At 37.7% G+C, this 27,861-nt stretch overlaps 1 protein-coding gene across 3 annotated transcripts in view; it reads right to left on the bottom strand.

The window, feature by feature from the left end:
* The window catches only part of DMD (dystrophin), a 734,955-nt gene that overhangs the window by 192,987 nt on the left and 514,107 nt on the right, over positions 1–27,861 (bottom strand). For all 3 annotated transcript variants that reach the window (XM_008577619.1, XM_008577628.1, XM_008577636.1), the window contains one exon: positions 10,190–10,250. In XM_008577619.1, coding sequence (XP_008575841.1) covers positions 10,190–10,250 — 61 coding nt within the window. The remainder of the gene's footprint in view (positions 1–10,189; positions 10,251–27,861) is intronic.

Raw genomic sequence — 27,861 nt, 5'->3', positions numbered from 1 at the left:
TTGCGATCCGTTGCCGGACACGGAAAAAGACAAAAAAAAAAAAAAGAAAGAAAAAAAAATTCCTTATAAAACAACAAAAGAAGCAAGTTAAAAATTATACTTTGCACTGATTATCTGACAAGCAATGGCTTTGGGGACCAAGATGGATGTGGATAAGCTGAGAAGAAACAAAAACAAAAACAAACAAACAAAAAGCCATTGAAAGTTTCAGGAAGATCAGGGAGGCTTCTCAGTTTCACCCATCTAGGAGTTAATCAACCACAGACGGATTTTTTTGCTGAATGCTGACAGTGGGCTAAGCTCCATCTAGGACCTTTTCTTAGGACCTTTCCAGACTTCTGAGAAAGGCAAAGATTTTTCTTTTCTATCTTGTACAAAAATTTTAAAACTTTACAATATGACAGCACTGATTTATACAATGCACTCAGTGTGTTTTTTAAAAGAAGAAATACATATATAAGAGGGTACTTCAAAAAGTTTGTAGAAAATTGAATTAAAAGATATGCGATTTGCATGCAACAGGAGGACGGTTTGAATGACTCTGTTTCATGAAATGTAACAATAACTTGCTGAGTAGCAGGTTGCAAACCCGAAAAGGCACAAACTGAAGTCTGTTGGAAGAGGTAAATTTGAAAGTAAATGTAGCTCATGTGACTCTTGAGGCCATCCTATCTTTTAGAAATAAAATTAAGTGGATTCAATTGCCTTACATCACATCCCATTGCTTCTTATATTTCTGAAAATTCCTGGGAGGGATTGGTTCCAGGACCCCCGTGGATACCAAAATTCAAGGATGCTCAAGTCCCTAATGTAAGATGGCACAGCATTTGCATGCAACCTATGCACATCCTCCTGCATAATTTAAATCATCTCTTAGTTACTTATGATACTCTATACAGCACAAACAATACGTAAATAGTTGTTATACTATATATTTTTTCATTATTTTTATTGTCGTATTGTTATTTTTTATTTTCCAAATATTTCCAATCCTCAGTTGAATCCATGCATGTGGAGCCCACAGGTACAGAGGACTGACTGTAGTTGTCACCTTGGCCAGTTTTGGCTTCAGCTTTGGGGTCTGAGTTTCTGTTTCTACTGAACACTTGATTTAACTTAAATCTATTCTCCTGTGCCTATTATCTTTTGTCTGCTCTAGGGCCAGATAGGGAACTCTCTCATGTGAGAGAGGGAGTAGAGCACAGAAGTTGTTTGTTGGCTGTCTTTATGCTTAGGATTGACTTCTGGCTCTGACACTTACTACCTGCATAAATTGGGCAAGTTAGCCTCAGTTTTCTCATTTGTAAAATGGGATAAAAATTGTTCTAATTCATAGTGTTTTATGAGAAGTAAATGTGATCATTTAGACAGATATTTAACATAGAGTGTGATATACTGTAAATATTCAATATACTGTTTACTATCCTTTTTAAAATTCACTATACTGGTATTTGTGTGCATGCACATACTCTGGAGGTCTGAGAGTGTTGTGGAGAGTTTTGCAGCAACATAAACCACTGGCTACTAGATGTCATTGCTAAGAGTGTAAATACACTACAGAAGTAAATCATACTATACCACAAAAAAAAAAAAAAGATATGCGAATCCTTCCCTGTACTTTTTGAAGACCCCTCGTGTGTGTGTGTGTGTGTGTGTGTGTGTGTGTGTTTGTGTGTGTGTGAATTCCCTCTCCTGACCCTCTCCTCCTCCACCCCTATGTGCTGGAATGAGGGAGGGAAGGACTGAATGGGATTTGGAGTTTTCCTGCTGAGAAAGGGACATTTTCTGCAACCAGGTCAGTGTTCAAAGGACTAATGCTCTAAAGAAATTACCCAAAGGGGAAAGGCATTTCAGGGTTATTAAGTTATTTTAAAATGTTGTCTGGGCTGCTGCTGACCTTTGTGAAGAAAACAGGATGCTGCTTCCCAGGGGGACAGGATAAGAAGCAATTAGAGAAGCTTATGAGAGGCTCAGGAATGTTTGGGAATTCACACATACCCCAAATTATGTGGGAACTCTAAGAATGAAAATAAACTAATTTGATAAAGGACATACTTGGGTCCTAGAAAATATTCTAAATATGTGGCTTATACTGGATACATCTCTATGCGTGTTTTCCTAAAAACCCAGAACTCAGTATCTAGCAGAGGTCAATTAGACTTCAATCCAGTTTCAACGAAGAGAAGGAAAGCCAATTAACATTTTTTGAGTGATATTCCTTATGTGCCATAAAGTAGAATGGGTGTCAGGTTAAGCAAATTGTTCAAATAACAGAGTCGAACACAATAAAGCTGGGTTTCAAATGCAGATTCATTTGATGTTACTGTGGATGTTTTTGTTTTTTTTCTACCACATGATTATGTCAGAAAGTGCATGTTTAAGAAAGTTAGAAAAACAAAAAGTAACGGCTGAAATAATTTACTCTTCTTTTTTTGGAGAAACAGAACTGAATATGTTCTACGTTCATTTTCACATTCCCAAAAGTGCCATGAATGAGGCAGGGGACACCTATGCTATACCATGTGTACTAGAATAGAATTTCTTTGCCTGTACACATATTTTAGCCGTTACATATATATGTATATGCATATAGGCTGCCACTCTTAAGCATTACATATAACATGCAGAATGTTACAACGTTTTTCTGTAAAATAAAAATTTATCATGTATGACATTCTCTTAAGACTCAGAGGCTATTAAATCCTGGCCCAAAAAGTAGGTCCTATACACAATACTCAGTGAAACACAGTGGTTGATCAATTTAAAGCTCTATTGACCACTGGAAAATGAGAAGGAGCTTGACAAATGATATTTAGGAAATACAGAAAACCCCAGTTTTACTGAAACAAAGAAAGCCAGAGCTCAGTGATCTCAGGCATTATCTAGTTCTACTTCCTCATTATTAATGGAGAAACTCAGTCCAGATAGGCTGAGTTATACCTCAAATCGTATTGTTAGATAAATACAGAACAGAATCTAGAACTCAAGTTTTGGTATGTACCATTCAGTCATGCATGCTAAGGATTGCCTCCTTCCTAGGCATTAAACTGTAGGAGATATGAGATACTCTAGCAAAGACTCAGCATGCTTTCTAACACTAAAGTTGATGTGTACAGGACATGAGAGATGTATTCGAGTGGATAAATCTAAATTGACACAGAAACAGCAGAAGAGTTTTTGAAAGCAAAAGGAGTCAGGAAATTGAAAAGCACAGAGAATTACTGGTATATGTTTACTCGTTTCTTCATTCATTCATTCATTTGTTCAAATATTTGCTGAGCATGTGTTATCTGCTAGACACTATGCTAGAAAAAGAGATACAATACCTTTCCTCAAAGGATCTGTTATTTCAGTCAAGGTTATACCAACCAGCTTATAAAACTACAAAGAAGGATGTGAGGAGTTTTATTTATTTATTTATTTATTTATTTTTTATAAACCTATGAGACACAGAAGATACCAAGATCTGTATCTCCCAACAAGGTCTATAAAACCAAAGGCCAGGATCACTACTCTGTGTAACACTATGGCATCCCATTCACTCTCTTTTAGTTAACATCTTAACCTGAGTTGTTCCTATGATTATATCATTAATTATGCATTACTGACTATACCTTCATAGCGGCTCCAGAGCTTAATGAGACTCAGCTAATGTGACCTTTGGAACCATCACACTATGGAGGAGAAAGCACAGCAGAGAAGACTGACACCTGGGTTATCTTTGTGTACTAAAACCTTTTGAAAAGTCAGAGCAACAGGCTTTTGGCAGTGATTTCAAAAATTTAATTACCCACAGATATTCACCAGCATCCTCAAAGACTGACAGCTCAAATTAGACAGCTGATTCTCTGTTACATTCACTTCCTATCGTCAGTGGTGCTAACTGGTTAAGTAAAAGGTTTAAGACTCTTTGTCCTTTCTATCCTCATAAGATTGATGGTGCACTAATAATCCTCAAGGGTGATAAGAAGATTCATTTTTACTTCTCTGGAAAACTGTGACAAACAATTTCTACTTTACAGTCAACATTCAGAAAATCAGAGAAAGTCAGTACTGAAAATGACCTGTGACATCATGTGATTTAGCCTCCTTAAATGACAGCGAGAAACTGAGGCCCAGAGAAAATAAGTGATTCACAATTGGTCCAACAGGTAGTTAATAGCAAAGCTGGAACTAGATTTCAAGTCTTTTGATGCCTGGCTTATTTAACATTTCCACTATTTAATATTGTTTTGTCAGCTGTTTAAGCGCACATTTTGGAGGAAAATATACATGAGAAGGAATCTTATCAGAAACAGCATACAATTATACACTACCTGATGTGTTCATGTTCTATGAATATGTACACCAAAACTCAACCAATTTTCAAGCTGAATATCAGAAGACTGGCATCATTCTTCAAATAGCGAGATATCAGAAATGAGAAATGAGGGAATGTTTTCGAAGTCAGATATTGTAATTCAGTGTTCTTTATAATAAGAGCCCATTTCATTATCAGAAGATTTATTCACTGCAAACCAGCCACCGCAGAGATATTTAGCATGTTGATTGCTGCTAAAGCTAACACATAGCTAACCACTGCTTCGTCTGTATATAAATACAGGTACTGAAATAGCAATCAGTAATTCAAAGGAACAAATAAACAAACCAAAACCTGAAGTACAGCAACTCCTGACACAAATAGGAGCTGGAGCAAGAATGAGGGCAAGATATGTTTTAATCATGGGAGGTATTTGGAATCTGAAAAATTGCCCAGAGAGTAGTAATAAAGGCAATTTGGGGGTGGGGAGGTGGTGTCAAGACCCAGACGGTACCGGAGTTAGGGAACATCAGTACTAAAAATCAGAGCAATACTCATGAGTTCAAACCAGAATGTAGGCTAACAGGATACAGGAAGAGACAAATCCCAAAAGTCGAGTCTAGGCGGATGGCCACAATGATTCTACACAGAGTCAAATACTTGTGCTAGTATAGCCATAGGAACAATAGGCCATAAGAGACAAGAGAGTCAGAACCCAAACCACAATTTTGTCAGCAGACACAGAAATAGTAATAAGGATTGTTGACTGAAGTGACTGTTGACTTCATCCAGGGAAGTTTCATATTATATTTTGCTAAGCAGGAACCACCAGAAAGTTGTGAGCAACTCAGATGCAAGAAATGGCTGCGGAAACATGCCTGGCATTGAGAGTGGGGAGAAGGGTAGATCAAGGTCATTAAACAACATAGATAGCAATATATCTATAACATTGAAAATAACCAGCAGGAAAAGACAGACATTCCTTTGGATCTGAGTTGCTTCTTGAGCATTGCGCATTAAAAAAAGCTGAACAGTTCGGAAGTTCACCATAACCCCATTTTTCACTCTTTTGTGAAGTGCTTCAGAGATACTTAGAAAGGTAACCTGATGAAATGCATTACTGCTGATTGAGTCAGCAGGTTTATTACTGAGTTTCATTAGTAAATTCCTCTCAATATTTAGCAACCACAGCATCTTTGAAGGAGGAAAGGACCAGCTTGTCTAAAATCAAATCCTTCCTAAGCAACAGCTGGCAGAAATATAAGGCCAAACACTTCAGCTGGTATTAGAGAAAAGCAGCAGAAAACCAACCTTCAGCTAGAACTAATATTATGTAGAGCAGGTTATGACCTCAATTGGTTTCTCCATTTCTGCACCAATGGGAGACAGCACATAGCATTCGCTTTCTTCATGGGGGAGTGGAGACTAGAGACAATGCTAACAAATTTAATAACCAGTATTTGGGCCATTTGAATCACAGAATCCACGAGGAAGATATAACAGAGCTGGAAAAGTTCCAGGGAAAAGCAACTAAGATGATCAAGGGGAAAGCTTATCTTTCATCCAAGGACAGCCTAAAAGACTAAAAAGGATTAGAATTTCTCAGACTGGGAAAATGAAAATTAAAAGCATTAGTGGGAGATGTGAGATTAAAGTCGACTGTGGGTAAATATAAATGTATCCAATGAATTCCAAAACATTTAATTGGGTCCATTCTTTGAGATTAAAGGATGCGGATTCAAGAGAAATTAAACATGCTTTTATTTATATAGATGTCAGTACATTTATGGAACTTATTATTCCTAAGACAAGGCCAAGGTTGGGAATGGGGAAAGTTTAAGACACTCCTGGATAAACTCACTGCCAACTGATTTACAATGCATCATTAAGATATGGTCATCACTCATCCTAATTCTTTAAATGAAAATTACCAGGCTAACTGACAAAACAACTATTCATGCCTTCATCTGGGACAGAGTTCTGGGCTAGTTGCTCTGTTGATCTGACCCAATGTGATATTTCTTATGCTCCTATTATTACATCGATGCTACAACATCCTGTATGCAAGTTTGGGATTCCTAATTTTTTTTGACAGTCCAGAACACAGAAGAATAATTTTCTAACTCATTAAGAAAGCAAGAGAGTCCCAGCTCTTGGCTCTGTTTGGTTTACCCATATGGGAGTATGCAACATAAAAAAGGTGAAAGAAATTCTAACAGAATGCAGCAGCTGGTTAAAGGCTATTATATTGAAATTTTCATGAGTTTGACAGTAGGCCAAAAAACTACAAAATGGCAGAGAGTAGAAAAGGCACTTGTAACAGGTTGAACATTGCTGGTGATTACTTTTTCAGTGGCAATGAAAGCTGTAATCAAATAACCTGAAAGAGACACTGGCAGGATTAAGAGAGCCCCAAGGGAGAGGAAATATGATAACTGTAACAATGATGTATGCTATGGACTAATAAACTAGACAAACATGTAGTCTGAAGTATCAAAATCAAGTTCTTAGCATCGTATGAAAAGCTGGTGTCAGGATGCAGGCATAAACACTGCCTGATTTGCAATTGATAGCAAAAGAGGTTGTTAATGACTTAAAACCTCAAGAATGAAGCACAACTCAACAACCAACTAGGAATTGTGCTATTGGTATAGAAACCTCTTGTTATTTAAATGATCACCTTATCCCACCATCGAAAAGGAAAAGTTATAAAGCACTAAAGAAATAGCCAGAGAAGATACCTGGTTTTGGAGCTGGGAATGTGAGGCAAAAACTCTTGAAGGGAAGTCAAGACAAACAAGGGAAGAAAGAGAAATAGTGGAGACTGGCTGAAGCAATGTCATTATAAACTTATTTTAATTGTTATTTTTGGACCAATAAGGCATCTCAGATTACGAATGTCATTTGCCATGTGTGAAGTCCACTGAACCTTGTATATCAAAGTAATTTGCTGTAAATAGAATGTTTTAGACAATAGTAATGAGTAATAATAAAGCACAAGTGACATTAATAATTGTTATTATTGAAAATGTACTTTTTATAAACATGTTTCCTTCCTATATTGCAGTTTAACATTAGAGATTTATATTCGAGAAACTGTATAATCCCTAATTTCAAATAGATTACAGTTGTAGAGAGAATTGTTCTCCATAAAGTTTCAGGATATCATTGAGAAATTACGTAATTCTTCATTCCAGGAACTGATCACTTGAGAGGATTTTAAGGTCTCCACACTCACCTTTCTACTAATTTTTCCTGCCTATTTTTCTATGTCTCTTATCATTGAGCCAGGGAGAATAATAATACTGAATAATACACCAAGATTTGAGTTCTTTAAAGAGGTACCTGGAGAAATTGGAGTGGGTTGAGAGGGGATATCTGAAGCTAATTAAACAGTGAAAAAATAAAAATCTTACAGTTTTTTTAAAAAATAAAAGTCTATATTTTGTTAATCATTAAAACAATGAATTTTAAAAATAAAGATAAAATTCTTGAACAAAAGCTGAGATCCTAGGCTTTTGAGTTTGAACAGGACCATCGAATGAGTCACACACAGTGATTCTTAGAGCTAAAAAGGAACTTAGATATCATCTAGTCCAATTCCTTATTTTATAATTGAGAAACCGAGGTTTATATAGGTTAAGTGACTTGCCCAAGGCCACGCAATCAACTAATGGCCGAGCCAGGACTAGAATTCAAATTTTCTTATTTGCAGGTCTGTGCCCTTACCATGATCTTCAAGTACACAAGGAAGCAATGGACCAATAGGATAGGATATGTAGTGTAGATGGTCTCTAATTTTACTGAGGAGCAGCTAGAGACTAATTTGTGGGAGGAATTACAGCTTTTCTGGAATTTGTCTCCTTTAATTTTTTGGACTGAATTAAGTTCCACTTCCCCACAGCAACATACTGAGATCTCTTGTAGTAGATATATCATCAGGCGGGAGAAGGTAAATACTTAGGAAAATAACAGTGGGACTGGAGCGACCTTAGGAATCCCTGCAAAACCCCTAGTGAGCCCCAAACAGGTAGCAATTTGAAGAATACAGGCTTAAAGGTGTTTTGGATTCTCAGGTGGTCCTAAAGCCTCATCCACAAAAGGAGAAAGATAGTCTATTTCAGCTTATAAGAGAATTGAATAAAAGTGAAAGCTTTATAAATGGCTTGAAGAAGTAGCAGGTCTCAAACAGCTTACTCAGAAGTGAAACTTATAGTGATGAAAACACTGATGTAAAAAATTACTGTGAAGAGTTTGAATAAAATGGTTCCACAAAATATATAGTAGATGTAAAGCAATATGGTGCAAGTCTTAATCAATATATTATTTAATAAAACATGTCATTTACTGAAATAAGCAAAGCACAGAGGGAACAATACCGCATGTACTCACTGATAAGTGGGAGCTAAGAGAGAAAGAAGGAAGGAAAGACAGATCACAGTGGTGCGTTGGACTTGAGAGCAGACCTAGGGATACAAAGTGGAGTGGAGAGAAGGGGGATGGGAGGGTGGTCGGGGATAATTGGGTGGGGGAGGTGGGGTATAATTGCAATTTGTGGTAATGGGCATGCTGCCAGTGTGGATCTGGCCATCACATCTTGGGCACGAGTGGTGACAATCAGCTTTGTACCCCATGAATATTCATAATCAATAAAAAAAAATGGGTATTCAAAATGTGTAATTTAGAGTGACTAAATTAATGAGTTAAATACAACAAAAATAATAAAACAAAATTAAAAAAAACTAAAAAATGAAAAAGTAGGATCGAAGCATATTAAAGAAAAAATTTTAAAGTCTGGAAAAATTTAAGGAGACAAAGGATAAATAAACCATTACCTAAAAAAAAATGTGTCTCTTCTTTAAGAGCCAAAGAGTCCCTTTGTCTCTATTCTTCTGAGTTAACAAAATAGAAGCATGAAATCAAATTTCTTGAGAACTGTAGTAATGAAGATCTAGTACTGCTGTTATTGCTTTAGAACTGAATTATGAAGAATTGATGGGCAGTGGAAGAATAAAAACAGACTTGATGAAAGATGGCAGGCTGAAAAAATGGGAAAACATTTAATATTTCTAGTCAGAGTTACGGCAGCAGTTAAGTTCAAAGACTTCAGTTGGTATTGAAGACTATTTTATGATCCCGATTAATTTTAATTATTGTTGGAGTAGGTAATTTAAACTTAAATTTCAGTTAGACTCTATTGCACAATTGATGAGAGACTGTTAAGGCATCATGATAACTCAATATCCTCTCTCCTCTTCCATGTCAATCTAATGTATTGTAATTTATATTTCATGTAACATCCTTCAGGAGGTGCTTCCAAGTACCTGTATTCCTTTGACTGGCACAAATGGGCCAAGAAAACGGTATCATTCTGTTGTTAGGTGACAAATAGTGAGTGCTATGTATCTAGAATGAATAACTCAGTTCCATAAATCCGGGACTGCTGCTGTCTGTGTTTTGGATGCATAAAGCATTCATTTACCTAAAACAGTTTGAGTACACATAGCTGCAGAAATCTTACATCTTTGAAGAAGAAATGTGGGAAAATCCCTAAATAAATGAAATTGGTCTTGCAAATATTTGCTCCCACTAAAATTAATATTATCTGGAGCTTTTCGCTCTAGTGTGAAAAATCTGCCCCACCCCCCCAATCCCAAAGTGTACTGTATGTAAATGCATTAAATACATTTTTCTTAAAAGCAGTTCCCTATTGCATCAGCAAACTTACAGTGGGAGTTTCAGCATGAGTCTACTATCCAAGCATCTTTGGGGAAGAAAGAAATAGGTATTGTAGGCCAGGCTAACGTATTTTAAAAATAAATTCATTTGTGAATATGCGGATTAGCCACAATAAATGCTCCTTTAAGAAATGTGATTCTTCCAACTTACTTGATATAGTAGGGCACTTTGTTTGGCGAGATGGCTCTCTCCCAGGGACCCTGGACAGAAGCTAAAAAAAAAAAAAAAAAAAAAAAAAAGGCAAGGAGGTCAAACAAATATACCGCAAACAAGAAAGACAACATTAATCTCTAGAATTACAATTTTACACTGATATTGGTCTGTTTGCTCAGTTGCCCATGAAGACAGGATGGATTAACCCGCTGTTCTGAAATTTCTGTCCTAATCTAAGTGAAATTGAACTCATTCAGGCACAAAGATAAATGCAAAGGGAAAAAAAAAGCCTTTCCACTGCTAAACCTATAGAACAGATAAGAAGCTGAATGAGCGACTGACGGGTTTTCTCTTATGTGTCTCCATCGGGTGCTTTTCTTATAACACTTCCTGTTGCTACTTCTCAATATCTTTTATTATTTGATTGACTGGGTTTTATTAGTTTAGCAACTTAAACATCCCTCTGTGATATATTTACATTCTAAGTTATTGAAGCTAAGGTACTATGCTTATCACTCCGGTATGCTTGTTTTCTCTTTATTTTTCTTCATTCACTTTGATTTAAAGAGAATCCAAAATCATTTACCAATTATTGGTAAATTGGTGCTTTAAAATGTCAGCTAACCAGCATGATCTTATTAGAAAAGGTAACCAAAAGTGAGAGAATGGCACCTGATATCAGAGTATAATAAAACTTTAGTGATGAGTGATGACTCCTATAGGTAAAATTTAATTTCACACACTTGGAATTCATTTTATAATGACTTTATTGTGTATTAGTCAAATCAATCATCTTTCAACTGTTTTTAAAATGCTTAAGTGGTAGGGGTTTTTCCCCCCTAAAGCTGAACCTCTAAAAATACCTTTTATAATTGGTAAAAGGACACGAAAATCAACCACATTGTATATTGATAAATTAAAATAAAAAACAAATATTAAAAAACAAATCAACAAAAATAAATAAATAAAAATGCCTTTTATATACTGTTTGACCTGATTATTTTTTCTTTCTTTAAGACAAAATAATAATGTTTAGGAGGCACTATAACATTTCCTGAACAATAAAATCTTCCTCCTGAACATAATTTTAAGTCACTGAAGTTTTAAGAAACATAGAATATCGTCAGAAAAAGACATATAAGAAGCATTCTTATTAACACCTAGCAATTTATGCACATGTACTTTTTTTTCTGAATTTTCATCCTGCTGATAATTTGAAGCACAGCTGATGCTGACCATTATTTCCTCCTATGAAAAGCTCCCTTCTAAATTAGTCTTACAGTAAATTCACCCTGCAGTGTATTGAGATGTAAGAAAACGTCAAAGCTAATATATCCTTGACTACACTGTATGATATGAAAGAACAGCTTCTAATAAAAGTTAACTCTACCCACTGCCAGACAATTTAAGGGTAATGAAACTCCAGCTTCTTTGTTTTATATAGAGTAATAGAGGGATCAAATCACCCAACCTTTAACCAGACATGTTGCTTTGTACCTTGGAGATATACCATTTAAATGATATAGGACATGGATTTGTATTTAGCTGCTAATTATGCTTTTTTCATTTTGGCAGACAGAAATTTTTAATACGGAGAAGAAAGACATTTAGCTGCTGTTCTGGAGTCCCTCACCTTCAGTTTCTCTGTGTCTTTCTCTATTCCTTTCTTCTTCTTTCCCCCGCCTTCCTTTCTACCCTTTCCATCCTTGCCTTTCTCATTGTCTGTCTCTTTTTTTCCTTCTTCTCTGGAATACAGCTCTCCTATCCAGATTAGTTCCCAGAGTAAGTAAAACCTGATTTAAAGAACTTGGGCTGGGCTCCCTGACCTACCTGGTCAGTCCGATGTTATGAAAATCTAAAAACCAAAGCCCTCACTAGCAGGAAACATGATGGAGAGCCAGAAATCATAGCTCCTGGCTGCTCAAGCACACCCTCTTCTTAAAATCACAGTGTCATAAAAGAAAGAGGAGAACTGCAGAGAGCGTTTGGTCCAGCCCTCACTGGCTGTGCATGCCAAGCCTGTGAATGCCTAAACTGAGAAAAGAATAGCTATTTTTTTCTTAAGGGTCTCTATGGACTGAGACCTCACAATTTCTCTCATTATCCCTTTCCAGTTCTTTATCATTCTAATGGTCCAGAAGTTCTTTCTGATCTGGAGGATGCTGGATATGTCCTCTGGTAGCAGAAGAGTCAGTTTGAATTCCTACACTCTTCCTAGGTATCTCTCTCAGAGAGAAGTGTGCTGGAGAGGTCTTCTGACTGTCTGGCCTGGCTTAGGAGCTTTCTACCTGAAAGAAACAATCTTCAACTAGGTAATTTAGCAAGAGACAGAGAAAAATCGGTGGTGCAGGCTGAGCTCACGGCAAGACCCACATAGAGTATTGATAGTTGACTTTGCATTGTTAAACATTGAAAGGAAAAAGAATCCTAAGTAAATGCCAGGGGAGTGATCAGAATATGCTTGAACTGAATGGTGGAAAAGATTTAAAAAGAATTTTTCAAAAAATTGTAAGTTCCAGATCAAGATAAAATTTTAAGCTTTTGTAATTGGAGTTCTTAATTGTTAATTTTTCCCTTACAATAATAATAAAAAAAGCCTTCGGTTTTTATGTGTAGGTCCAATGGCGAGATTCAGTGCATTTTTTCCCCTGAAAGATGTTTTGTCCTCTTTGACTCACAGTTTATAAATTCACCTAAGCAACTGCTTTGCAGTCATCATCTGAAACCCTGAAATTTTATACTCAAAAATGTCCTTGATGCAATAAAAAAAGGAAAATAACCACAGCCTCCCCCCATTCCTTCCCTCTCCCATCACCAACCACACACACACACTGGAACTACTTGCTTTAGAAATCACACACAATTGGAGGATGGTTCTATGGGACTGGATTCGGTGCTCCTTCTCAAGAGATTGTTAAAGGGTTGTTGGCAATTTCATTTGGGGCTGCTAGATGATTCTGGTCTTGCATCTATTCACAAGTTGATCAAATACATGGTAACTCTCAGAAGTGTGTCTCAGAATTATCATTTCATTTTTTGCGGTAGTGCCGCCGCCAACAACAGCTGTTTCTTATCTCAGTGTACCAGTGCAAGCTTGTCATACTTCACAAAGCTAGCCTACGTAACTGACACACACATCTTTTATGCCTGATGTGTCCATTTTTAGTAGCCCATCAAAAGCAGATTTATTGGCAAACAGTTTTTATATGACACTGGGCTGTCCTTTGGAATTTTCTTATACAGATGTTTCTGTAACCACTACATTTAATTCCAATGCAGCTTTGTGATTCAGATTCTCAAGTGTAAAAATCACCTATTATCAGACGGCACCAGCACCACGGGGTATATTGTCTACTGAATTTAAATAGCAAACTACACGTGAGTTTATTTATTCCAAAGCCAATCTCTGAATTTCCCCTTGCATTACATTTGCGGTATGTTATTAAGAGCAAGAAAGGGTAGCAATTCTACCTTCAAATGCTTTTCCTCCCTTGAGGTGACAGGATTCAATATTGTGCCCAAGGTGGTTATGAAAAATCACAAACACAGGCCACAGTATTTAGGGGAAATTCTTATTTCAACCATTTTTTAATGCACGATGAACAGAATGTGCCAAGTGATGCACCCTGGTGTTAAGCTGTATTTTATTCGACACAGAGGCCTAACCAGAAAATTAAAAAGAATGCTAATGTTATTTAAACCATGCCAAAATAGCACTCTCTGGAATTCTGACCCAAGTACATTCATTAATCTTTCTACTTTTCTCGTATTTAGTGGATTTGGAGTTTGATAACATAGTTAGGTCAGAAAAAGTGGGGGCAGGTTAGAAAAAACTAGATAATATAACGTTCATTGGAGATAAAATGGAAAACTCACCTCTGGGGTTAAGAAAAAGGCATTGGGGAAGATCTGCTAGCCATTGGCACTTGGCTCCTCAGAAGTATGTGAATTCTAGTAATGGTCTTATGGACCCATTCTCTTGGTGCAATCAGTTTCTTATCTTTTATTCCACTATCTCCCCCTGCCCCCTAGTATCCAAGGCCCTTTACATCCTGACTTCCCCTCACCTTTTCCTCGCAGTCCTTTCTGACATGACCCCAGTGCTTCTCTCCTTGTCTGTGCTTTCAGACCCCTGTGCTCAGTGGCAGAGAGAGTTGCCCGTATTATGCCCAATCTCTTCTTCTTTAGTAACAGAATTTCTAACCATTGGTCGCAGCTAGGGTCCCAAGGCCTATGAGGATATTTGGGTGAGGCTTCTGGAGGTTTTTTAAAGGTGGCTGGCTAAATCGAGAGGCAGCTTTTAGCCATTTCACATTCCCCTTCCTCCTGCTGGGGACACAGATGTAATGATGGTTGGAGCTGTAGTAACCAGAGGAATAGAAGCTGTCTAGGTTGCAGTCCCCTAAAGTAGATGCTGAGACAAGGATGTGAGTGCAAGTAGTTGGGGTGGTGATACAAGGAAGCACTGGAAGAGGGGTTGGGAAGGGAAGAAAGCTGATAAAGGATGCATTACTGCTTTGGTCACCTGGGCTTGGGGAAGCTGGGGGCTTCAGTGTAGAATACACTTTAGAGTTATCCGACCCAAGGGTTATTTATCTACTACTGCTTAAGGGCTATCCCTGGAGTATGGGGTAGGGGTGGTCATTAACTCCCTGGCATCTCTGGCCTGCCCCTTGGGCATATGAGCAGGCTGCAATGGCCAGAGAAGGTCTTACAGGCAAGTCGCAGTTGTTTGTAGTTGGAAGCCTAGGTTTGGTATGCCTGGGCATGGTGAATGCCAGAGGGCTCTGACAACTTGGGATACAGAAGCCACACACTAAGAGTGACTGAGAAGAAAGATATCAGATGCGTGGGTTCCTGATGAACATGAGTTAGCATTCCAGCTTATCTCTGAATTTCTATATGAGAAACTTATAAACCCTTATTTTGTTCGTCACTGTCGTTTGCTTCTAAATGAACCACCCCTGCCCTACCCCCACCTACTCAAACCATCTATGGCTGCTCACATTATTCCTGGCTCCACTTGGGTACCAACTCTTACATCTTGCCTTTCTTCTTCTTTCTTTAATTGTCAATAACATTTCTTTTTCCTTTTGACTGTAAAAAATAATATCACGACTACAGAAAATCACACAGAAGAAAATTTTTAAATCCCCAGTATTCCCACCACCCAGGGTTAACTTGTTAACATTTTCCTATACATTATTTCATATATATATATATATATATATACACATGTTGTGAGATTCAGATCATATTATAGACAGAGATTTTATATTGCCCTTTTCACTTAAAACATATTGAGGGAAAATGTAAACAATTTTTCCACATTCTCATATATTCTTTTACAATTGATTTTTTTAATTAAAAAATTTACATATAGTAAAAATCATTTTTTGTGAATACAGTTCTATGAGTGTGAACATATGCATAGATCCATGTGACAACCATTATAATCAGGAGACAGAACAGCTCCCTCATCCCCCCAAATTCCTCACGCTACCCCTTTGTAGTCAACTTCTTTTCCACTCCCAGAACCTGGCAGCCACTGACTTGTTCTCTGTTCATATAGTCTTGCCTTTCCAAGAATGTCATATAAATACAGTATGTAACCTTTTGAGACTGGTTTCTTTCACTCAGCATAATGCATTTGAGATTCATCCATATTGCTGTGTATCAACAATTTGTTCTTTTTAATTCCTAAGTAGTATTCCATTGTATGGATGTACCACGGCTGATTTATCCATTCAACTGTTGAAAAACATTTAGGCTACTCCTAGCATTTGGCAATAATGAATAAAGCTGCTATCAACATTTGTGCACAGGTTTTTGTGTAAGCCTAAGTTTTCATTTCTCTAAGATGAATGCTTATGAGTGAGCTTGTTGGGTTACAATAGATTTTTAATGGCTGAACACTATTTCATTAATGGATACACCATGATTTTTTAAAGGAATTCCCTCTTTGGGAACATCTAGGTTGTTTCCAGTTTTTCACTGTTATAAGTAAGGCCACAGTAAACATCTTTGTAGATAAATCTTTGCACACATTTTTGTTAATCATCTTAAGCAAAGTTCCTAGAAGTATATTTGCTTGATTACAAGGTATGTACATTTTTAAGGCATTTTATATAGTTACACTACTGCCATTAGAAGTCTTTATTGCTCTAAGTAGAACAAGGAAAATCCATTTTCTGCAGGTCAATGGCTTTATTCTCAAGGCACGTTAGATATACTGCTTGATACAGTGGATTATTTGAGAACATGCCTCTAACACCCCCCTCTTTCCCAGATAGATTATAAACTCTTTGAGTTTAGAGAGGCACTCGGCACATTGGCTTGCCATCTCAAAGCTTAATCCAGTATCTTGAGAGGTACTTGGATAAAGTAGGAAGTGTATGGAGCACAGATTCAGAAGAATTGGATTTGAGTTCTGACTCCACTATCACTTCATGATCATAAACAAATTGTTTTTTTCTCCCTGAGCTTTCTTTTCCTTATATGTAAAATGGGAACAATGATATCGCCCTTATCAAAATGTTGTCAGGAAAAAATGAGAAAATTAATATGAAATTGCTTTGCAAAATGTTAATCACCACACAAATAATGTTTGTAATCACATACCTATGAGACGTCTGAATGACAGTTATTGTAGAATCAATCATCTCTGCCTCAACTAGGCAGCATATATCTTTAGTTCTTGAATCCATTCCTAACTACTATTGATGTGCCACGTGTAGTATAAGGTGTGGCAGAGAGAAATGCTTTGAATACTATCTAACTGCCTGGTACTTCTTTCTACATCTCTATCTTCCTAGACTAATGGCATCTGCCTAATATGTCCTTCATTCTTAGCTAGACCATTTGTCTGCCATTCATCAACATAAATAATAAACAGATTAGTTTATAATTTATGCAGTGGGAACTAGAGGGTCATCGATTATTTTATAACTAGAGGATAATCATGATGAAAAGAAAAGAAGATTGTTCTGGTGTTACTATACACAAAGGATTAAAATAGGCAAGCAGAGTTTGAGAGGTGGTTCATAAATGAATTTGGTGTCCATGGGAAGTGAGAAGTCACAGATGACTGGATATTTCTGAGACTTAGTTACTAGGCAATTGGGGGGTTCATTGTTAGAATAGATAATCTGGGAAGTGAATTTCAGATAAATGGTATGCTTAGGCTAAAATATTCAGAAGGTGGGTTATCTCACCAAACTCAAGTGAAAGGATAAGACCGCACGTACTAGAATGATAGCTGAAGCTATGAGAATGGCTGGACTCATTAAGGAAGGGAAGCTGTAAAAAGAGAGAACTACATGTACGTACTGCATTTTCATAAAATGGAGTATTATCCAGCATTAAAAAAGAAGGAAATCCTACCATTTGTGACAACAGGGATGGACCTTGAAGACATGCTATGTGAAATAAATCAGTCACAGAGGTACAAATACTTCATAATTCCATTTATGTGAGATGTCTGAAATAGTCAACCTAAGAAAAGCAGAAAATAGTGAAACTTACAGAAATAGTAAATAGAAAGGTGGGTTCCAGGAGATGCGGGAAGGGGCAATGGGGAGTTATTATTCAATAGGTAAAAGGCTTCGATTATGCAAAGTTAATAAATCTAGAGATCTGCTGTACAAATAGCGCCTATAGTTAACAACACAGTGTTGCGCACTTAAATATTTGTTAAGAGGGTAGATCTCATGTTAAGTGTTCTTACAACCAGAAAAAAGGCAAAGGGACACAAGAAGACATTTGAAGGTGATGGGTATGTTTATTACCTTTGCCTTGAATGTGGTGATAGTATCACAGGTGTATGCATATGTCCAAACTCATCAAATTATATATATTAAATATGCATAGTTTTTTGTATATCAATTATACCTCAATAAAGCTGTAAAAAACAAAACAAACAAAAGGATGGGTACACTGTCCAACACTGAAAAAAGAAAAAGAAAGGGAAATGTATCCTGGAGAATGCCTCCAAATGGTGGTAGCAATAGAACCGCTGGCAAAGCAAAACAATACATAGAATAAAGCAGGGCGAAACACAACGACAGCCTAGTTGGTGAGGTATGAGCGACTATAGATTCCAGTGGACTGAGGGTGTAGAAGAGGAAGATGTATTTGATCCCTAGATTACCGGTGACCTCAAGAGGGCAATTTCACGATAGTGGTGAGGTCTGAATCAGATCACAGCGGTTGAAGGAGGGAGTAGATAGAGCAAAGTAGCAGGACAAATTAGGTCCTAACCAAGCATATGAGAAATTGTGTATGAAACGAGGAGATAACATCTGAAGGTCACCCTTCTCTTCTGCTCTGTACACCAGCCCATTCAGTTCATTTCTTTATTGAATTTGTTAGAGTCTTCTTTATAGTATTATGTTACGTGAAAACTTATTTTCACCCCTTTTCACTTCCTAAACTCAAAATCCAGATTATAATACAGTGTTTAAGTTTTATGTAGCTATTAATACTGAATGTATATGTATGTGTGTATCATTTTTTTACCATCATAATTGTTTTCTGTATGATTTTTATTTTATTTGATGTGGTGCATATAGTTCATGTAGCAAGATTAAGTTTTCTGTCATTTAACTGAAAGGCTAAGTTAAATTTAAAGCTTTTCAAAACATTAAATTGAAATAAGAATAGTACTTTATATGTCTATATCATATATCAAAAGTAAAGACTCAATGAAACTTTAAGATCACTTACTAAACTTTCAAAGATGGACAGATTTTCCATAAAGATTTCAACAGCAGAGACAGATGGGCTACATTCCAGAGGGGAAGGTCACAAGAGTGATGAATGAGACCTCTAATGTCTGCCATAGCTGTGAAAATCTTTACGGCTAACTAAAATTCCTCACGAATAACAACCTGTAAATATTATATGAGCTGTCAGACAGATAACACTGAGCTCTGAGACCATTGCACACGGTGAACAGAATACCACACCATGGGATTTGTCAGTAGATTGCCAAGTCATTTAAAGTATCAGGCTTACATTTGATCTGGGAAGTCAGGAGTTCATACTAAACTACCTGGCAAGGTGACTGAGTTGCAGAGATAACACTATATTGAATATGCAGTGCTGCTGGTTGCACAGTCCCACAAATTCTAATAATCAATACTGGGTGGCATCACTCATGAAAGAAAAAGCTCCTTCAAACTGACTCTCAGAAAACTTCAAGAACCTCATTGTTAGTACTAAGAGAGTACAAAAGAAATTAAGTCTCATAAGGTCAGATATAGGAGGACAGGTGTCCATAAAATAGAGCTGAGATTAACTTATATTCATGGAATTTCTGAATAAAGTTGGCTGACTGCATTGGCAGATAACTTTCCTCCAGGTAAAGGTGCTCCCAGTCTTTGGGCCATTTGGGTTAAGTCAGGTTACTAACAAGTCAGTGCAATATTGCCAGGTGCCTTTAGTGTCTCTCCATATGTGCTTTTAAAAGATGGCAGGCAGTCAACACCATTTACTGAATGCTCTCTGTGTGAACGCTATTGTATTAGGCACCAGGGAAATTTCAAGGAAAGTAAAATTTGAAACCTGAGACAGTAGGGAGCAACTCAGATATTAAAATCTAAATGACTATAGATGGGATGTACATCTATTTAGAAAGCAGGATGGGAAGAGTGAGAAAGAGCTAAGGGTATGACAGCAATTAAAGCAATAAGAGAGTGGAGGAGATTAAATTTGATCCCATTCTTTACTCCACTGTAAAAGAGTTAAACATGTTTACCTTAGCCACAGCCTTATGGCAAGCAGAGTGTGCTTCTCATTCCCTTGACCTTGGCTTGACCAGATGCTAAATGTTTGAATGTTTCCTCCAAAACTCATGTTGAAATTTAATTGCCAATGTAACGGTATTAAGAGGTAGGGCCTTTAAGAGGTGATTAGGCCATGAGGGAGTGTTCCTGACAAAAAGGATAAGTTTTCCCAATTTTCTCTCTCTGTCTTGAGCACTCACTTCTTCCTTCTGCCTTCCATCTTCCACCACAGGATAACCCTCACCAGATGCCAGCACCATGTTCTTGGACTTCCCAGCCTCCACAGCTGTGAGCCAAATAAACTTTTGTTCTTTATCAATGACCCAATCTGTGGTATTCTGTCATAGCAGTAGAAAATGGTCTAAGACAGCAGACATGATGCGAACAGAGGCTTGTCCTCTTGTGCTCTGGAGATCTGCCATGAGAATATGCCCCAGGTGGCTTCTGATCCTTCCGCTTGGGCCTCAAAACCAGACACGTTTAGAGACAATCTAAACTGAACTCATAGCCTGGAGGCAAACCCAGCCAACCTACAGCATGAAACAGAGCTTTCCAGTCAAGCTTTATATAGGTCACCAGAACTACAGTTGAACTGTAGACCCATAAGCATGAGAATAGAAGCTTTGTATTCTCATATAAAAGTTATATGTAAGCTGCTGATTTTGGGGGTGGATTGTTAGTAGCATTATTGGGGATATAGCTGACAGAGAGAGAAGGAACGAGAGAGAGGGAAAAGAGAGGGAAAAACATCAAATAAATTAAAGAATAGAAAATGCCTCTAAGCCAAAGTCTCTCCCATTTGTTACTAGCTACTTCCTCTACTATCATCCAGAGATTAAAGGGGATTATCCTCTTTAGTCTCTGCAGTTGAGATTTGTGGGTTGCCAGTCACCAGTCTCTGGAACCCATTCTCAAAGGTGGTAATAGTTACAGTATGATCTTGAATATGTTATTAAACCACTCCAGGCTTAGTTTTCTCTTCTGTGAGATGGAGACAATAATAGTCATTATTTTTCTCGGTTGTGAGGATTAAACAGGTTAATCCATGTAAAATGCTTCCTCAGTGTTAAGAGCACAAAGTGCTCAATATCTTTTTAAAATTCTACTTCTACACTTATTGTTATTATTATTAATGTATTGAATTATCAGGAAATTTATCCCATTAACTAACTTACTGCCAATGTGAGAAATCTCAGGGTAACCAGGAAAATGAGAGAGACTGTCTATGATTCTAGAATTAAATTGACTGTTAATCACCAAAGCGAGGGCCCAGGGCACAACTCAAGGAAATAGTCCCTCTTTCTCTTTTTCTAGCCATTTTCTGACTCTTCAAAAAATTTTATGCAGTTCTCAGACTAATAAAACATGAAGGGAGACAAATCTTCCTTTAGGCATTCTGATGCAGGTATCAACTACCAAAACAGTTGTTTTATCATTTTATATTAGTATTGCTTAGGAATTCAAAACAAATAGGCATATATTTTTAGAAAGAAATAAAATAAGACATTTTCATTTGCATTTCAATTTTTAGTTTTGATTTTGAAATTAAATTTCACATTACCAAACTCACTATCTTCTTTTTTTCTATTTAAATTAGTGTGGGTGATACATGTTAGAGGAATTCTCTGACCTGAAGTTCCATACTGTCCTGCTTAAGACATAAGCCTTGCTGCCCTTTATTTTGCCCTAAGATCACAAGGTTCTCATAAGTTTTTGTATTGGGCTCCAAAAATAACTGAAGATTCAATTCAAAACTTTCTCTTGTCTCCTCACATCTCTAATAGATGTATCTGCTCCAGACCTCCTGGACCAATTCTTTTGAATTAGTTTCTTTCCCTTGGTAGCATGCCTAGGTCAAATTCTACAACATTAACTTTCACTTTTAACCTTTCGAGAATAAATTCCTTCTGTCCTCAACTCACACCATAAATGAGCTCATTCCATTCCATTCCTCTTCCATTTCCCCCCCAGACATTTCTTATTTATACTTTCTCTTTCCATGTCAAATTGCCCCCATGTTGATTAATCCTTCAATTTTTCTCTCTCGTCTACCTATTTCTATTTCATGAAAACATTAGCACTGTCTAAAACCTATATTTATATTCATTATACATACATGAAAAGCCCCTTTTCTGAACAAAAGGGCTATAAGGAGACTACAAATAAAGCTGGAAAGGGGAATATTCATCATATCAGAATGGCTAAGTAGTAGGGAAAATCTGGTTTCTCATCACTGAATGCATCTTATGATTCTTGCTAAGTCAAATTAAAAAACCAAGCCATTAGAAGCATTCTTTGCTAGATTCCTATCAGATTGAATACCCTCTACCTTGGATTTGCATGCAGCCTCTGAGACAATGTGCATTAATACTAGCCTAGATAGAACATGTCATTTTCCTCACTGTAGAATTAATATCTCTTTCCACTCTACTCCTACAGCAACCACTATTTACCACCACTGTAGAAGGTCATGGCTTTCTCTACAGGCCTACCTTTTGTTGTTAGAATTTGAGTGTCCCCAGGCCAGAATTCTCTTTCTCATCCTCATATTGCATTTGCTTAGTGTTTGTTAATAAATATATGAATGAACGACTGCTACAGGCACAGTAAGTAAGAATACTGCAGGCACATGCCACTTCTTAGCTCAGAATCCAGTCTTCCCTTCTCATTAAGAACAAATTCCAAGGCTTAAAAAACAAACAAACAAACAAACAAACAAACAAACAAACAAAAACAATAGTTGACAAGAGCCTACCTAATCTGGCTCTTGGTTGCTCACTGATTTCCTATCATTCGCCATCTTGCTTGCTCGGCTACAGTCATGCTAGCTTCCTTGCTATTCCTCAAACCCTCTAAGCATGCTCCCATCTTGGGGACTTTGCATCTACTGTTTCCTCTACCTGGAACACTTTGCTTCCCAATATCTGCCTGGTTCACTCACTCACTTCTCTACTCAGATGTCACCGTCCCTGACCACTCCATTTTAGCCCCTTTATCCTGCTTTATTCTTCTTTATCAAACTTATCATGACCCGATTGTTCATTTTCTCTTATTAAAACTTAAGCTCCAAGAGAGAGAAACCTTGTTTTATTTACTGTTGTTTTCCCAGTTCCCAGAACACAGTTTGACTTATGTCGGTCATTCAATAGACATTTGTTGAGCGACAAAATGAATCAATTCTTAGCTGACTGAAGCTCATTAACTTTTTTAGGACATTAGATTAGGCACTAGACTAAGTTCTTTCCTATTGTATTAGAGTGGGACTAATCTTTAAAGTCCCCAGTAATTCATTCAATCAAGTCATATCCTGCATCTATATGCAAGGTATTGTGTTAGATGCAAGAAGTTAAAAAATAGAGTAATGCATGCCCTTTACCCTTATGGTGCTCACGCTCCAACACATTTCTTTTTATAATCTATTTTATTGACCATCCTGCATTCTTTTGCCTGTCATTGGTATGTATGCTGTTGAGCTTATGGTGTAAAACAAGAGGTTGATGTAATTCTATGTTGTCCCTAAAGCCCTTACCTATTAATGCAGATCATGAAGGTTAGACACCTTAAATAATGATCGTCCCTACTTAAGCTGGACAAAATCATCACCCTCATTATGAAAGCAAGAGTAAATCAAATTATCCAGTGACTAGAATGGGCCTATTACAATGCCTTTTTCTCAGATACTTCTAAATGCCTGTCAGTTACATTGTCCCCTCACAGATTGGGTTCCCCCAGGAAGCCAACTCTAAGACAAAGTTTAGACAGCAAGATATTTAGTAAGGTGTGCCCTGGGGATCAACGACTGTGGATGGGAGAGAAAAGAAGTAGGAACAAAATAGGGACAAGTCAAACCCAGATGCAGGCCCAGTGACAGTCTCAGTTAACCCCATGGGAGCTCTTGAGCTATAATGTTAGAGGGCTCCCGAGTTGGGCCAAATGGCCAGTTCTTTATACTCCTGCATTGATTAAGAGCTGCCTGTGTCAAGGGTATGATCTTGGGTGAGGCAGCTGAGGCCAATCCCTGAAGGTTGTCTGCTGAGGACCACTACTGTTCATTGACAGGTACCTGGGGAGGGGTGGGGAGGGCAGTAAAGTAGTGTCCAATGATTCCTCAGGCATAGGTCACTCTACTTAGGACTCCACATGACCCTCATGGCCACAAATTGTTCAGGAGTGGTATACAGATGTGGTTCTCAACTGGGGACAATTTCTCCCTCTAAAGGACATTCGACAATGTCTAGAGACATTTTGGGTTGTCACAACTGAGGGAGGGGGGTGCTACTGGCATGTAGAAACCAGGGATGTTGTCAGGAATAATACACAGGACAGCCCCCAACAACAAAGAATTATCTGGCCCAAAATGTCAATAGTGTCCAGATCAAGACGGTCTGGTTTATACTCTGGCTTGTGGCCTGTGAGGTGGCTTCACTCTTAGATGGAGAGTAAATAAATGGTTCAATCAGATGCTCTTTCTTGGACAGTTTGATTATAATACACAGACATGAATGTAGGTGGTAGAGAGGTGGGGAAGTTAAAAAAGTCAGAGAAGAAAGGAAGAAAGCAGAACTCACAAGGAAGTAGAAACCGTAAGTAGAAGGTACTGGGTGGAAAGAAGAGAGAAATATGACAGTGTGATAGTTTGGAGTCTATGGCAGCGAATGCATTTATGGAGGGAAGCAAACATGTTTCATGGCTGAGTGCTATTCCTCATCCTTCCTTGGGCTTCCCTGTATCCTGAAAATACCCCTCAGCACATAAGCCTATCCCTGTTCCTTAAGCTGTACCTGCCATAGACGGAAATCAAGATGATTTTTATTGCTGGTATCTGAAAGTCTATTTAAAAATCCAGGAGAATGGTTTTTAAACCAGGAATAGTTTGTGTAAGCCTGCAACAGAACAAAATGCCTTTGTCCTCACCTCAAAGTTCTCACCAAAAAGTATTTTGTAATCCTGAACTGGTTGTGTTCTGAAAATGGAAAACATCCAAATGGAAAAACGAAAGTAATGATTTTTGCCTACAGGGATGTGGTTCCACCATTTCTGTTGTGCAAAGCTTTGTATTCTGGGACAGATGACAAAATGCCACCCTAGGCCAAAATCACAAACGCCTTCACTTTCTGGGGAGTATAAAAATATACCTTTCAGCGCCAGCATTCCACTAAAATAGTGCCTCTGTCATGAAACTGATTCAAAATTGTGGTGCTGGTATCCCTGCCCTGGGTGTTCATGAGGCCCAGAGGACTCTGTCACAATGAGGAAGATGAAATACGAAAGAAATGGCCATTAACCTCATCTCTGCCATGCCACTGTACTAATTTCAATGTAGATAAGTGATGAAGGAGTAGTGGTTAGTGATCAAGCTAAATGCCACTATTTAGCTCTAGAACCACATTATGCATGTGGTATCATAGCAGCTTCATAAAGTCTGGGAGAGGTGAATACTATTGGTGTCCCCTCAGATCCCTTCTACCAGGCTGGTCTACCCACTCTCAGCTGTTGTGAGTGTTGGCTGCTAAGGGCCCACCGCCCCCTTTCTCTAGAGAACCTCCCTCAGCCAAATGGGAACTGTCATGCTATCTCTTACTTCCCAGGAACCCGCAGCCAATGACTAACTGACACGTGGGAACAAAAGCCCAGTCCCCTTGCCTCAAAGTGGGGCCAACTCTGTAGTATGATTTGTGCTCTAGACCTTTCCGTGGGATCATCAGACCAAAGTTACTTTCTACCTTTTTGCTTAGCTTGATTCCCTGACCAGCATCTCCCCATCTTGTTTCCCTGACTCCCTTTCACCTGAGAGCACTCCCTCAGTGCATTACTTTTACAAGAAGCCCCATCTTGGGCTCTATTTTTTTGGTGGTGTGTGTGTGTATGTGTGTGAATGGCAGATACAGAGATCTGAACCCTTGACCTTGGTGTTACCAGTACCAGGCTCTAACCAAGTGAGCTAACTGGCCAGCCCAAAGGTTCTATTTCTGGGGAAATTTAAGGCTAGGATGACTAATCATCCTGGTTTTCCTGGGACTGAGGAGACTTTCTGGAATATGGGAATTTCAGTGCTAGTACCAGTAAAGTCCTGGACAAACTAGGATGAGTGGTCACCCTACCTAAGGCAGATAAATGTTTGGATCCTGAGCACCCTTTCTGCTAAGTGTAGGAAGATGCTTTGTATCCAGTGACTTGAGTGATCTGAGTAACAGATAAATTAGTGCTTCCTGGTAAACCAGCTATGAAAAAAAAATCCTTGATTTGCAGGGTTTGTCAATTCCTGTTCGGCAAATATTCCCACTATGGCTGATTTCAAGCTACCGAAGGTGAATTTAACAACTGGCTCACAATTCCTGTATATTTTACAATTGGCTCTCTTGAGCAGTGTAAGCCAGTGTCAGCACATGAATTCCCATAGTAGAAACTGAGAACTTTCCTAAGTTTCCTCATTTGTTCAAATAACTGGAATATGTAGGGCCAACGATGCAAAATTTGGCTACTATGGATAATCTGAAGCAAATAAATCTGAGGTCTTATTGGAGAGTATAACTTGAGCTAGAAGAGAAAGGGCCATGACAACAGGCTTGGAGAAAAAAGTGTGATTATTATCACTGTGACTGCTTTTTGTGAACATCTGAAAGACTACCTTTATAGAGGCGTTACCAACATCACAGATAGGTTAAATGGCATTCGTCCCAAATTCCCAACACTCAGGACAACACGTGACTGCTGAAGAAACTGCCCCGCATTATTTTGCCCTGTGATTTTACCTGATAGAGAGCTTTAGGCTGAAAATCATCTCACATTGTACCTGCAAGGTTCTTTCTGACTTTTATCATGATGGCTTCTTTAAGCCAATCTGAAGCTTTAAATTATTGGCCCATTCATATTTCAAATTTTCCATCCCCTGAGGTTGGAGCACCGTTAAGTGAAATGTCAGCAATTATTAGATGTGTTTAAAGGTTTTTTTCCCTACATTTTAAAAATTAAGTGTGTTGGGGGGAGTGGAGTCAGGGGTGAAGGTTTAGCAACTCTCAAGATGGAAAAAAACTGTTTACCCCTAAGTATCAAGGGGAAGCTGTAAAAGCTTAGGTTGCTTTGACAACAGAGAAAAACAGTTAGCCAGGGATATGATTAAGGCAGTTAAGATTATAAAGCCTGCAAGAAATAACTGATCAGTTCTTTCTTCTTACAGTGTCTCATAATCTGAGAATGAGAAGGACACTCAATGAAACCCATAGCTTTTAAATTCAGAATAAACAGTAAAAAGGATATTCATCTTATAGAGTTCTATTGCTGCCAGTAGAGTACAATACTGCAAGAGTTCACTGGGTTAAAAGCCAGAGTATAAAAATTTTATCTTTATTGTTTTTATCCATTATAAAAGTAATACATGCTTATTACAAAAAATCTGTAAAAGTAAAAAGACACAATAACTGTGCATTTTGGCACACTTTTATTTTCAGTCATTTCTTTATGTGTACCTTTCTGTTATTTCTATTTTATTTTCTAATACAGTTGTGATCATGCTGTAATTTTGAAGTCAGCTTTTTCCCTTAATATACTACACAGCACAGCAGATTTTGATAAAAATGACCATGTAAAGTTATGAATGCCATTAGTTCTTGCTGAGAAGCAACATGAAAGGTCACATTATTTATTGAGTATCTACTATGTGATAGTCACTATGCTAAATCTCACGCCACTGTGTAATATCAATGTCAAGAATGAATTTACTTTTACTTCTTTTGGGTATACGACATAATTCATTCTGTAAATATTTATTGAACATCTACTAAGTGCCAGGCAGTACATTAGGTACTGCAGAATATAACTGTCAACAAGACTAATACCAGTCTGATCACAGAGATTAGGGTCTACCCATTTGATTATTCATTTATT

Source organism: Galeopterus variegatus, unplaced genomic scaffold, assembly GCF_000696425.1.
Source record: "Galeopterus variegatus unplaced genomic scaffold, G_variegatus-3.0.2 Scaffold69, whole genome shotgun sequence".
In the NCBI taxonomy this organism is placed as follows: Eukaryota; Metazoa; Chordata; class Mammalia; order Dermoptera; family Cynocephalidae; genus Galeopterus; species Galeopterus variegatus.
The sequence above is the reverse complement of the archived record's forward strand: the minus strand, read 5'-3'. Positions and strand labels throughout refer to the sequence as shown.